Source organism: Bicyclus anynana, chromosome 20 (assembly GCF_947172395.1).
Source record: "Bicyclus anynana chromosome 20, ilBicAnyn1.1, whole genome shotgun sequence".
NCBI lineage: Eukaryota > Metazoa > Arthropoda > Insecta > Lepidoptera > Nymphalidae > Bicyclus > Bicyclus anynana.
The window spans coordinates 10,791,260-10,805,547 of record NC_069102.1 but is presented as its reverse complement, the minus strand read 5'-3'; the positions used below and the strand labels follow the sequence as shown (position 1 = coordinate 10,805,547).

General features: G+C 36.1%; 1 protein-coding gene across 1 annotated transcript in view; it reads left to right on the top strand.

Annotated features, from left to right (window-relative positions):
- LOC112058047 (dynein axonemal heavy chain 10) overlaps positions 1-14,288 on the top strand; it is an 88,332-nt gene that overhangs the window by 17,598 nt on the left and 56,446 nt on the right. The window contains exons 19-28 of the mRNA XM_052887958.1: positions 620-800; positions 1,682-1,828; positions 7,012-7,094; positions 7,713-7,839; positions 8,563-8,805; positions 9,485-9,654; positions 10,023-10,210; positions 11,659-11,820; positions 13,083-13,283; positions 13,776-14,067. Of these exons, the coding sequence (XP_052743918.1) occupies positions 620-800; positions 1,682-1,828; positions 7,012-7,094; positions 7,713-7,839; positions 8,563-8,805; positions 9,485-9,654; positions 10,023-10,210; positions 11,659-11,820; positions 13,083-13,283; positions 13,776-14,067 (1,794 nt within the window). The remainder of the gene's footprint in view (positions 1-619; positions 801-1,681; positions 1,829-7,011; positions 7,095-7,712; positions 7,840-8,562; positions 8,806-9,484; positions 9,655-10,022; positions 10,211-11,658; positions 11,821-13,082; positions 13,284-13,775; positions 14,068-14,288) is intronic.

Here is a 14,288-nt window from a genome sequence, read left to right as displayed (position 1 = left end):
GTAGGTGTCCGCCAAGAATGGACTTTGCGATAGGGCCGGATTAAAAATAACGGACGGATAAGAATCTTATTAAAAACTAGCTGACGCTCGCGATTTCCGCAATTAGACATCCTAAATCCGACCCTGTCGCAAAATCCGTTATTAGCAAACTTCTACTAACTATATACAACCTCCCAGCCAAATTTCATTTTTTTACGTCAAGCGGCTTTCGATAACTTGTGATGACCTTTCGATTTTATGATCCAGCATTTAGTAAGTTCACCTCATATTTTGAGAATACCCAGCTGAATAGTTGTATAATACTTGTATTTTGGCATTAGAAAAGTTGTACTAAAACCTACTTATAAGGTGGGGGGTGTCTGTTAAAATTGGAGGACAAATATCACAAAAATCAATTTTTTGCAAATATCTCAATTCGTATGGGGTTTCCGCTATTGTATAGATTTAGACTTAGATTACTTTAAAAATTTTAGTCAAAGTCTCCTACTGGATTTCTACTTATATATATAAGTAAACACGTAGACAAGCGTCAAACAATGTCATTAAAGCTTTATGGTCTATAAATAAAAAAAATAAATGTAACAATTTATATTTTTAAATAAACTTGGTCTTTGTCCAGGTACCCGAACTAAATGACTGTGAGCAAAAAAAGGCGGCGTTCTTGCAGTATAAGGCTTTCTCGAAAGTTATTAAAGAATTTGAGGAAGCAAAATACAAGGAGTGGGTTAAAGAAGCGTCAGATTTTGTAGATGATAGGATGAAGAGAAATATTCTGCATGTTGTGTTCATAAAAGAAGAAGGTAAATATACTATTAATTTATTATGAAACACCCCGCTTGATACAAACTCAGTTTGGATCGTGCCGCGTTGCAAGAACCAGCTCATGACTAAGGACCCAGTATAGGTTCGAAACTAGTCGGGCATGCTCTGACGTTGTATCACGTGAGTTTTAGCCGTGTTTTATAATAAATTAATATGAATAACACTCACGTCAATGTACCCTGGCGGAAATAAAAGAAAATATTTTTTTACGTTGTTTTGATTATACAAATCTATGAATTTATTTAATTTTTTCGAAATAATATTCAATCTCTCTCAAAAAATGCAACACTAATATGGATAATAATGGTGCATTGATGACGTTTTCAACGCAGTAGTCGATTTGACGTTTGCTGTTAATTGTCATGTCATAGTTGCTTTAAGGACGCCATCATGATATAACTCAAATACTTGGGTTTTAATTTTATTTATTTCTTTTTATTTAATTAGATTTATTCACTTATATAGATTTTAATAAAATCCTTGTATTTTTTAAATAATGAGGGTACAAGAGTGGACCTGAAATGGACCATCTCCTTTGAATAAGTTATTGATGTTATATCAATGTACCTACCTAATTAGTTTTAATTAGATCTTTAATAGGATGTTGAACTGTGTGGGTGACGGCACCTGAACTGGATCCTAACTGAAAATCAGTGCTGCATCCTTTTTTTATTGAAAGTATGCGGCAAAATGCTGAGTTGGGGCCTTTTTCTAGGTTATGCCACATATTATAGGGAATTCTTTAGTGATCCACTGTTTGAATGGACAGTTAAGCCATAATATGATTTATTTTTAATGTGGTATGTGGCATTACTTAAAAGTAAAGATGTTTCTTTTTTCTTCTTTCTTATATTTTTAGACGCAGCACCAACAAAAGGGCGTGGAATGCAATTAACTGCGGCTGGGCGCGCTCACGTTGCCAAGAAAAAAGCCTCCAACACATCCATTAGACCTGTTGACGTTGTGAACAAAGAAATAGCACAGAAACGACGAAGGGACAAAGCTTGTACGTATCACAGTCTAGCGGACGTCTGCGATTTTGTCTAATTTCTAAATCTGGTTCTCTCGCTTAATCCGTTGTTAACCGACGCCTACCAATATTAAACTACCTCCCTGCCAAATTTCAACTTTGCACTTTGCAGTTTTCGAGATTTTTCAGCGTGAAATTCAGTTTTTCACAAATCCCGCTGGAACCATGGATTTTTCCGGGATGAAAAGTAGCCTAAGTGTTAATCTAGAGTAAAATCTATTTCCATTCCAAATTTCAGCCAAATTGCTTCAGTAGCCACAGCGTAAAAGAGGAACAAACATACACACTTACACACTTTTACGCTTACACACTTACACACAAACTTTCGCCTTTATAATATTAGTGTGAAGTGTGATATTAGTGTGATTGCTATCATAGATTAAGTGGAGACCAGCAGGACTGTGCTTACTGCTTATCTGCTGACAAGTAGTTTCGTGCAGAGATGCCGAACTGCCTACATAGGTCGAGTACGATACCTAACATATTACAGAGTTACGTACAGACACCAAAAAATGGGTCTGTGTCAAAAATTCAGGCTGAAGAGTCCTGAGAACAATAAACAAAAAACAAAATCTCGTTATTATGGACTTGATTTATACTTATTCGATAACAACTCTTGAAGCGCAATGTAAAGTAATACAGCGCCATCTGTTGACTGCTTTGTATTTCATTTAACATAATCTTGAGACCCCAACGTCCGTCGGCTCTACGAACTATATTTAATGAAAACAAAAATACTAGCAGCTTTTTTTTACTTTTGAAGTAGATTAATTCCGTCGTGTACATGATTTTTGTTTAACTTTAACCATTTACGCCGCGCAGGCAACGGTAGCACTCCACAATTTTCTCCCATTTTATGTTAAACTAGCAGATGCGCGCGACTTCGTCCGCGTGAAAATCGATGTACACTTTCGACTCCTTCTATTTATATTTTCCTCAGACTAAATACATAAGGACTAGTATCGCACCCAAATTCACGAACAAAATTTTCTGCCATTTTCTAAGGAAAACTAGCTTAGATTTCATACATATTTTAAACTAAACTAGCAGTTTTTGTTCGTTTTTTACACCATATAACTACACAAAAAGGTATTTTTACGGAGGTTTTTAACCGACGGACACGATTTTAAACTATGAAACATCGAATCTTTAGAGACAGTGCTTATAATCGCATAAGATCGTTGATCATATACGTTGACAGAAAAATAATGTCTTGCGAGACAGGTCTATATCTAATTAGTCTGAGATATTTTCGCATGTTTTCGCATCTATTATATATAAATATATAATAGATACAAAATCATAACCCCCGGCCGTTGTATAAATAAGTGCGCGGTCCGAAGACGCGCATTTTTTGTGGTTGGGTAAAATCCCCAGCCGAAGCCACGGTCGGAGGCCCTATCACAAGCTCCTTGCCGAAGGCCGGTGTATAAATAAAGGCGTGGCCGGAGGCCGCGTGTTTTTTTTACTTAGCTAAAATACCCAGCCGTAGCCACGGTTGGAGGCCCTATTGCAAACCCCCGGCCGAAGGCCGATGTATATATAAGGACGCGGCCGGAGGCTGCGCTTTTTCAAGTTTGTAGCATAAAAAAAACAAAGACTTTCGTTCAAATTTGCGAGTGCGCCGCCGAGTGATAGGGCGGATTAAGGAGGTATTTAAACCTCCTTAATCCGCCCTATCATTAAAAAAATTTACAGCAAACGTTTACTAACTGTCAACTACCTCCCTGCCACATTTCAAGTTGGTAGCACAAATATAATAAACTAAAATTTCGAGAGCCTTTAGACCTCTGTAAAACGGTCTTGTTGCAAAATCCATTCACAGCAAACATTAACTAACTGTTATCTACCACTGTGCCAAATGACTGACATGCTTTCGTTTGTTCTCTGCTCTTTAAATTTTAATTGCTCTTTAAAAATTAATTAATATTAAATAGTCTCCGGAAAGGTTTTGAGGACCCAATAAATTAATTTTATTATATTTCTCACTGACAACTACTAATAATTTATTTAACACACTATATAAATATAATTATAAAGGTATATATATATATATATATATATATATATATATATATATATATATATATATATATAATTATTTATTATGTTCTTATTATTAATTAGTAACACTTCTTCTTGTTGTTTCCGCCCGCGTCACCACATGGTTCCACGGAAGACCAGCGCTGCGCTGGTGCATCCATCACTAGCGTAGTACATGCTGAGTGGAGACCATTTTGGTACCACATACATCATTTTTTTGGATTTAATTTAATCATTTATTAAATATCTTTAAATTATTAGTTTACTATATTTTTAAAATTTCTTTCTTTTGTTTTAGGTATTTGTTGTCTTTTGTGTATTACGTGTGTGTGTCCAAATAAAATAATTTTCTTTCTTTCTTTCTTTTCTTTCTTTCTTTCAAATTGCGATAGCCTTTAGAACTCCTCAATCCATCCTGTCACTTTAAAAAATTACATTATCAAATTAAATTTCCGTTGATCATAGATTTTGTACTAAAATTGACTCATAAGTTTTACGTCATCAAAAGCCCTACTAGCCGTAATAAACTAATTTGATCTATAGGTAAATTTCACAAAAATTACGACTAATTACTACTAAAACTAAAAAAAGTATGGTCGATACAAGTTTCCCCATCACTATGTCTTTACCGATAGGTGACGACGGCGAAGCGACGTTCTGTCCGCCCGATCCAACGGCGACCTACCCGCAATAAGTGATCATTTGCTTCACGAAGTATCAATTTATGTCATTTATGTGATCTTTATTAGGTATTATACTTGTGTACCTGTACTATTATGAAATCTGTGCTTGTGTTAGAATAAATAGTTATTCTTATTCATTACTTATATAATTATCTAGTTTGTATAATTCGCTTAAATATTTTTAAAAGACGTGCCAGCCTAAAAAATGTGTTTATATAATAAGTTTTAAATAATATAATATATTTAAGGTTGCATTATTTAATTTTTGTAAATTATTGTATTCTTGTAAATAAATAAAAAAAAAAAATTTTAAAAATCCGCCCTGTCGCAAAAAAAATTGTAGAGGACGTCAACTATAAACTACCTGCCTGATTTGTATTGCATTGCATTTCACATTCTATTGATAGTCAATGTTACCGTGAACAAAATTTGACAAATAAAGGACTTTCATAAAAAAATTCAACCCTTATTATTTTAATTCCTGAAAAATTTCAACCTCTTTCAACCCTTTAGGGGTTGAATTTTTTTAGAATGTGAAATACTCTAGATTTCACATTCTATTGATATTCAATGTATCTGTTACCATGAACATAATTTGACACTAATGAGGGACTTTAATAAAAAAAAGTTCAACCCTTATTTCACCCCATAGAGGAAAATTTTCGAAGTTCTTTTTCATGTTAAACTTACAGTTTGTAGATGATTTTTTTCAAATATGACTTGAAAATGTTAGATTTTTAATTTCAGATAAATTCTAACCCCGTTCAATTCTTTAGGGGTGGAATTTTTTATCCATATAGCATTTTACATTCTATCGATAATAGTCAATGTATTCTATTAACGTGAACAAAATTTGAAAAATGCCGGACTTTCATAAAAAAAGTTTAACTCATTTTAAACCCTTTAGGGTTAAATTTATAAAGTTCCTTTTTAATGTTAGACAGAGCCAATGAAAACCATTTTTACAAATATAACTTGTTAATAGACTGATTTTTACTTTTTCACAAATTTCGATACCTTCAGGGGTTGAATTTTAAAAATTCTTGAATTACATTACGTTTCGTATTTCTTTTGTGATTTATGTACAATTTTTTAGATTTGTTTCTCTAAAAATGAAGGACTTTCCATATAAACTTTCAACCCTTGTTTCACCCACCTTTAGATTTTATTTTCCCTATAAAAAGTATAACCTATAACCTTCTCCATATTATAATCTCAAACCGAATAAAAGTTTAATTTGAATTCATTCAGTAGTTTCAGAGTGATGCCCGAATAACAAAAAAAACACGGACAGACAGACAGACAGACAAAAAAATTAAAAAAAAATATTTTTAGCTTCAGTATCGATTATTTAATGCCCCCTAACAAAAATTTTCGCAATATCTTCAATTTACAGAATTGGACCTGCAACCGTTTTATTATAAGTATAGATAGATATAGATGGACAGAATACAAATACAAACTTCCCAACTAGAAACTCCTTAGCTTTATAATAATTATTAAGTATAGATATGCAGTATGCACCCTTAAAAGCTGAAACCAAAATTGGAATTTTTTCTGCAGTTCATCATTGTCAGCCGATGGACGTCCACTGCTGGACATAAGCCTCTTGCATGGACTTCCAAACAAAACGGTCTCGCGCCGCCAGCATCCAGCGGCTCCCTGCAACCCGCTTGATGTCTTCGGTCCACCTAGTGGGGGGTCGACCAACACTGCGCTTTCCGGTGCGGGGTCGCCATTCCAGCACCTTGGGACCCCAACGTCCATCGGCTCTTCGAACTATGTGGCCTGCCCACTGCCACTTCAGCTTCGCGACTCGCTGAGCTATGTCAGTGACTTTAGTTTGTCTGCGGATCTCCTCATTTCTGATTCGATCACGCAGAGAAACCCCAAGCATAACACGCTCCATCGCCCGCTGAGTGACTTTGAGCCTTCTTATAAGGCCCATAGTTAGCGACCAAGTCTCGGATCCGTAAGTCATCACTGGCAACACGCACTGTTCGACGCTGTTGTTCCTCTTTTACGCAGCGGCAACTGAAGCGATTTGGCTGTAATTTTGAATGGAAATAGGTTTTACTCTAGATTAACACATAGGCTACTTTTCATCCCGGAAAAATGCATGGTTCCCGCGGGATTTGTGAAAAACTGAATTCCACGCGGACGAAGTCGCGGGCGTCCGCTCGTAATCAATATATGGTTATTACGTACCACCAAGCGATTTAGCGTACCGGTACGATGTCATGTAGAAACTGAAAAGGGGTGTGGATTTTATCCTCCTCCTAACAAGTTAGCCGGCTTCGATCTTAGACTGCATTAGCACTTAACATCGGGTGAGATTGTAGTGAAGGGCTAACTTGATAAGAATAAAAAAAAGTACTAGACTAAGTGAATATCTGACTATTTGTTGTGTGTTTAGGTATCTTTACTTTTCAGTAATGCTTATGAGAATCCCTGGACAACACTATGAGAATGTTAAATCACCAAGCTCCGTATCACTTTTGGCAAAGGAAGGACTGGTAAATATTTAATTGGCATTAAATATATTGGTTATTTTAACACTATTTACTTTCCCAAACTATTTATATTATTATACCTGTTACTTATTTAAATATTTCCTATTTAAACCATCGATAGATGATTTAGACCATTCTAAATAACATTAAATGACCACGGAAATAAAGCAAAAGGCCTTTTCTTAACCGGAATCATTATTTTTTTTTTTTTACTATCATAATCTTACACGTTTTATATTAGCTTCACTTGTAACTATGTGTGTAAGAAAATCTTGAAATTTTAATTTGACCCACTTCCTTGTCTACTATTTGGATGAAATTTTGCACACGCTCTGAGTTCTAATGACAATACATGACTAGCTAAGTAACGTCATTATAAGTCCAGTATGGCGGCGGGTATTCAATGAAAGGGTTTGCTGTCAGGAATACTAAAAACATTGTCCCGTGACTTAATGGCGGACATCCAAGATGGCGGATTGGTTGTTTGTTTGAATGTACCCCCATAATATGGGTATTAAATGAAAATTATCACGTGACCTAAATCCAATTGTATTTTTTAGTGCGTGCTAAAAGCGTATCTTTTAGTTTTTAAACTATTTTTAAGTTATTTTTTTGTTTCAGACTGATGTGACATGGCGTGATATGACAGTTCACAAACTGATGCAAGAATACGAACTAGAGTTTCAGCCGAACTTTGACAAACACATATTTCACGTTATACATGAAGCTGAGCTTCTAGAGAAATTAGGTAGAAACAAAAACAATAGAAATTTTTGATGAATTTTTAGTTCCATCTATAGGGAAGAATACTCGTGATCAAAAAAGTCATCCGCCACATACGTGTAGAGAAATTTCGTCTGTATTTTATAGACAACATTTCTTTACACGGAAATTCTTTAGAATTTTCTGGAAAATATTTATTGAATTCTTTTGAAAAATTCTGAATTTTTAATACACTTTATAATCATCGTCTATATCTGAGTTTATTTTTGAAAGATAATATTTTTTGTGGCACGATTCTAAGTACGAAATGATCTGATGATTTCCATGAAGATAATGATAATGTGTAATATGTGTGTGTGTATTATTTTTTTTTTATTCTTTACAAGTTAGCCCATGACTACAATCTCACCTGATGGTAAGCGATGATGCAATCTAAGATGGAAGCGGGCTAACTTTTTAGGAGGATGAAAATCCACACTCCTTTCGGTTTCGGTACGTCTTTGCCGGTAGAGTGTTAACTAGCCACGGCCAAAGCCTTCCACCAGCCAGACCTGGACCAATTAAGAAAATCTCAATCGGAGATCGAACCCAGGTCCTCCGTCTTGTAAATCCACCGCGCATACCACTGCGCCATGGAGGCCGTCATATTTTACACAAACATCGATATTCTAGCTAATAAGAGCTTACATTTTAATTTGTATAAAGTGTAATTCTAATGTATTGTATCATATGTGCATACCAATTTCAGGATTTGACCTGCCACCCAATATTAGAGATGTATCAATGCAAAAGTCACGTCTCTATTACGAATTGGAGTCACTATCAAGCGTCATAGCTAAATACAATGCAAGTTCTACGTCCCTGAGTCCCTCTGAGACTCACCTCATGAAGAAACATCTCCTTGACATGGAGAGGCATATACTGCCGGGTTTGACCAGAATTACATGGACTGCTTTAGGGATTAACGAATATATCAAGGACATCACAAAAGGTACATTTGTTAATTTTTTTCGTTTTTAATAAAATACAAAAGACTATTATAAAATTTATAAAAAAAATCGAAGCCTCCGCTGCGGGTTAATTTTGAGGCCCAAACATCCGGTGGGCTCCAGAGTGAGGAACCTCCTCACAATACGCGCCGTCTCTAGAATCACTGCCTTCTGTATCCTATCTGTGACGAACCCAGCAGTTAAGTGAAATCTTCTTAAAGTGACGATCGAAGCTTTTCGCTATAAGACCATTGACTGAAAAGACTATCGGAACAATAATAGTTAACCATTAATAAATTACTTTCTGTTATTAGTATAGTTACCACGTCATCAAAATTTTGCACACGCTCTGAGTTCTGATGACAATGCATGACTAGCTAAGAAACATCATTACAAATTTAATATGGCGGCCTCCCCAACTTAGCAGACTGGCTGTTTGAAATCCACCCCCATGATATGGATATCACATGAAAGGGTTTGCTGTCAGGAATACGAAAAAAAATGGTCACGTGACCTAAATCCAATATTTGTAATTTTTAGTGCGTGCTAAAAGCGTTTAGTTTTTTAAACTATTTATAGTTATTATGTTAAAAATATTATATGTACCTACCTGTAATTATTGAACTGCAGCTGAAGATTTGTGATTTTTTTTTATAATACTCGTTTTTCTGTACATGCAAGGTGAAAACTCTCTGAAGGCCGTTTACCAGCAATTGAAAATGGTTGAAAAAGAAGTCAAGTTTTTACTTGATCAGATGGAGTTGTTCGACTTGTTCCCACTATTGAAGCCGAAGGATTACGTTGATCCTATAACTGGACTGAAAGATGATACTTGGCTTTATCCGTGCAAGGTAAACTAAACTAAAGTTTAAAGTATTTTATTTGAATAGGATGGTATTTCATAGGTCTATGGGCAATCACTGCTGGACATAGGCCTCTAACCTCTTGTAAGAACTTCCATACACCACGGTCTCGAGCTGTCAGCATCCAGCGGCTCCCAACAAACCGACGTTGTCCTAGTTGATTGTTTTTCTTGAACCTTTGAGACACGTGATATATAATTTCTTAAATTGCACACAACTGAAAGTTGGAGGTGCATGCCACGGACCGGATTCAAACCCACACCCACCGGAATCGGAGGCAGAGGTCATATTCACTGGGCTATCATGTTACCACATAAAAATTTACATGCATTTAACAATATCTTCTTAAAAACTAGACTTTCTTCGTGGAAGTCGAAAACGAACGTCTCGAGAGGGTCGCGATGCTGTCCCGCCTGTACGATCGCATCGGACCCAACCTGATGAAGCTGGAGTACTTGATCCTGGGCACCAGCACTGGCCGCACGGCTGTCATGTCGTCGTACTACACCTTCTGGGAGAAGAAGATCTTCAAGTGTCTTGTTACGTAAGTTTATTCATTTATTTTTTATAGTAAAAGGAGTGGATGATGAGTTGACGAGTAATAGAGACGAATGGAAAAGATTGACATATTTTTCCGACCCCACTTAAGTGGGATGAGGGTAAAGAGATGATGATATTTTTGTTTGAAGTTATGGCACCGCCCTACTTTATGAGTTAGCCCTTGACTACAATCTCATCTTATGGTAATGCAATTTTAGATGGAAGTGGGCTTACTTATTAGAAGGATGAAAATCCACACCCCTTTTGGTTTCTATGCGACATTGTACCGGAACGCTTAATCGCTTGGCGGTACGTCTTTGTCGGTAGGATGGCAACTAGCCACGTCCACCAAGCCTTCCACCAGCCTGGATCGATTAAGAAAAGAAAACCTCAATCGGTCCAGCCGGGACCTTTTTTTTTCAAGTAACGTAACGCGTTACGGCGCCATTCTGGCTTCCCTTTCTCTTACGCATACGGCAGCATGTACAAGTTATCACTTCTGTCAATTGTCCCGAGACGCTTACATTTTTTTTGACGCACCTTGTGGTTTCGATCCGGGATCCGGGTATGTGAGAAATACGCGACCAATGTTTTTTACATAACATAGTACATTATGAGGTGAAGTGCAGCAACCTACTTGACCGGGTCTGTCTTTCGGTTCCGATTAGATATCCCCGTCATTGCAAGAAGCGTAAAACATTTCATATCCCTTTCGCTAGAACACATCTCGGAAACCAAGCCCCCGTTGCTCGTATATGCGCAAAATATAATGAACTAACACGTTCTATACCTGGCATCGACATATTTTCCAATTCTTATAATGTCTTTAAAAAAAAACTCACCGATCATCTGTCGGTGAGTTCTTCCCCATAATAATTAAGTTAAGTTATATCTGTTATTCTGTTCCTTGTGTGATATTTGACTGTTTACATGTTTTTTAGTGAATGTTGTGTGCACTTGTCATAGATGTACGTATAAGTCAATGTGAGCTAGTTATATATTATTTGTGTATGTCTCTATATGTATATTGTAAGTGTACGTAAATAAATAAATAAAAATAAATAAATAAATGTGTATCTACGAGTACTACGTTATTGTTATTGTTGTATTGACATTGTTTAAAATTAAAAAAACCGGACAAGTGCGAGTTGAACTCGCGTGACGAGGGTTCCGAACGATGTTAAACGATGTTTTAGATGAGTAAATTCTTTATTTAATAAATTGAATAAAATTTTACAATAATATTAAAACTACGTACCATAAATAGAGAATTAAGAAAATTCTCTGGTATGCAGGTTTCCTCACGATGTTTTTTCTTCACCGATTGAGACGCGTGATATTTCATTTCTTAAAATGCACAAAACTGAAAAGTTGGAGGTGCATGCTCCAGACCGGATTCGAACCTACTGTATTATCACTAACATTTATTTATAATAATTAATTATCCTTTAGATTCACTCTGGAAAATCTACAATCATTTCAAACAATACTAAGCGAAAAAACTCCTCTATTCCAAGTGGACGTAGTTTTGGCACCGCCAGATATCGCCATGCGACCCACGGCGGGTGAAGTTTGCAACATCCTTGGATATAACATCAAACATTTTCTCAATAGGTAAATATATTCATATCGAAGATTCTACATAATCTTTAATCTTATCTTAAACTAGCCGACGCTGCGCTGTTTCACCCGCGTAGTTCCAGTTCCCGTGAGTATACCGGGATAAAATATGCCTATTACACTCACAAATAACATGGCATTCTAGTGGTAATATAATTTTCAAAATTGGTTCAGTAGATCCAGAGATTATCTCCTAGAAACATTTTTTTATAATATTAGTATAGATTTATATTTAAAACTAGCGGGCGCTCGCGACTTCGCCCGCGTGGAATTCAGTTTTTCACAAATCCCACGGGAAACATGGATTTTCCGGGATAAAAGTAGCTTGTGTGCTAATCCAGATTAAAATTTATTTTCATTCCAAATTTCAGCCAAATCGCCGCATAATTGACAAAGTTTCATACAAACTTTCATCCCCTATTTTTTCCGTTTGGGGAAAGAATTGATTAAAACCCTTTCTTTGCGGATGCCTACGTCATAACATCTACCTGCATGTCAAATTACAGCCCGATCCGCCTAGTGGTTTGGGCTGTGCGTTGATTGATCACTAATCTCGGGAACTATTCCGATCCGAAAAATTCTTTCAGTGTTAGAAAGCCCATTTATCGAGGAAGGCTATAGGCTATATATTATCCCCGTACTCCTACGGAAATGAGAACCACGCGGGTGATACCGCGCGGCGTCAGCTAGTTATAAATATGTGTCATAAATCTTCTTTATGCTTAGAAGTTTAGAAAGTTTAATTTAAAGTTATTGGTTCTTATAGCTAACAATGACTTAAGCTGACTTAAGTTAAATCATCACTATTGCCCTATTTAAATGGCCTATGCTGTGACTTTACTTGGATACATGAAGTAGTTTGTGCCCACCAAGCTGCTCGTATGCGGGTTGGCGGGCTTAGAATGTTAATGTATATCTGTAACGATCATTGTGTTAATGATAATGACCAGTACATACCTATAGCTTGTCTTGAGTTCAGTTTTATGTTGAGCGTGAACACCGTCACGCTGCTGGTCACAATGGTTTTATGTCATAACGTTTTGAAGTATAATTGGTCATAAGTATGGGCATGGAAAACAACAGCCAGGGAGGTGAGTGTTAATGCATACTAAAAATACCTTTAAATCTACACCCATCACAAGTCCTGGAACTTGCTCGAGATGTTTCCTCTAACACAAGATGTTGCTTAATCCCTGTCACTACTACCTGTCGGGTTATAACTAAGACATCAATGTCTAATAATTAAACAATTTTAGGTTGACAATTTTTACACGGTGGATGAAGAAGACGTGTCTTCCATGTCCACCACAGAAGATCGCAGAAGCTACGGGAAATGAGTTTTACGTTTTTTCATATTTTGAGGACATTCTGCGAGTTGTGTCCATCAATGACGTCACGCTACTAATACAGGACACTATTTATCGACTCACCCAGGATATCAATGTCTACATTCAAAAGTAAGAATCAAGTTTATCAATATATGCGGTACACCGCATATGCGGTGTGGCTAAAAAATCTTCTATACCTACCGTTCGAAAAACATAACTTCAACTTGGTTTAGCATTGAAAGGGGAGGTATAATAAAATAATAAAGCTAATATTTGCTTCGTATCGTATGCCTTAATAAAGGGTAGTTGTGACCATGTTTAAGAATGAACTTTAAACTTAAGTTAAATAAATATTCACGATGTCAAAAAGACCTGTAATCACAGCTATGAGGAGCCACGAGCAACTTGTGACTTATGTTGTAAATCGTACACCGAGAGATGTAATTGAAAGTAGCCCATCTGTTTGTAATCCGTATCCGCTCCTCAGACCAATTTCCTCTATACCGTTAACTATTACTATAAAAAAGAAAAAATCTTTTAACCCATTAGTAATTATTTGTAAGCAAATAAGCGGTATGTGTAAAATGGTTCAAAAAATTCATTTTGTTGATTTTTTCCTAGATGGCAGAAATATCAGCACCTATGGGCCTTCGACAAACACCTTTCGTGTGAGAAATACATTCAGAAACACGAACAAATACAGAAATACGATGAAAAGTTTTTCTTCTTCGAGGACATAATAGCAGATTTAGACAACCACGTCAAATTTGTCGACGTTGGTGCCATAAGGGTGAACTTGCGGCCCATAATACAACAAATACAAGGTCATGCGCAAGAGTGGAAAACTATACTTGGTCAATCCATCGCTTCAAAGACTAGGATGAATATGTATGATTTGAAAAACCAAATTGAGGTAATTTGTGCTTAGCAAAAATTTCACAAACGATACAACAAGCAACATAGTAAAGCGTATTTATACCTATCAAAGATGATCACTATCATCTTCCATTAGTTTTTAGTAATATAAGTATGTTTTTAATTATTCTCCTCCTAGCTGCCTAAACTACTGTAAAAGTCTTTTTTATCATCGTCAGCATATTCTTAATTATGATGATGACCACGCATTGCCTCTCT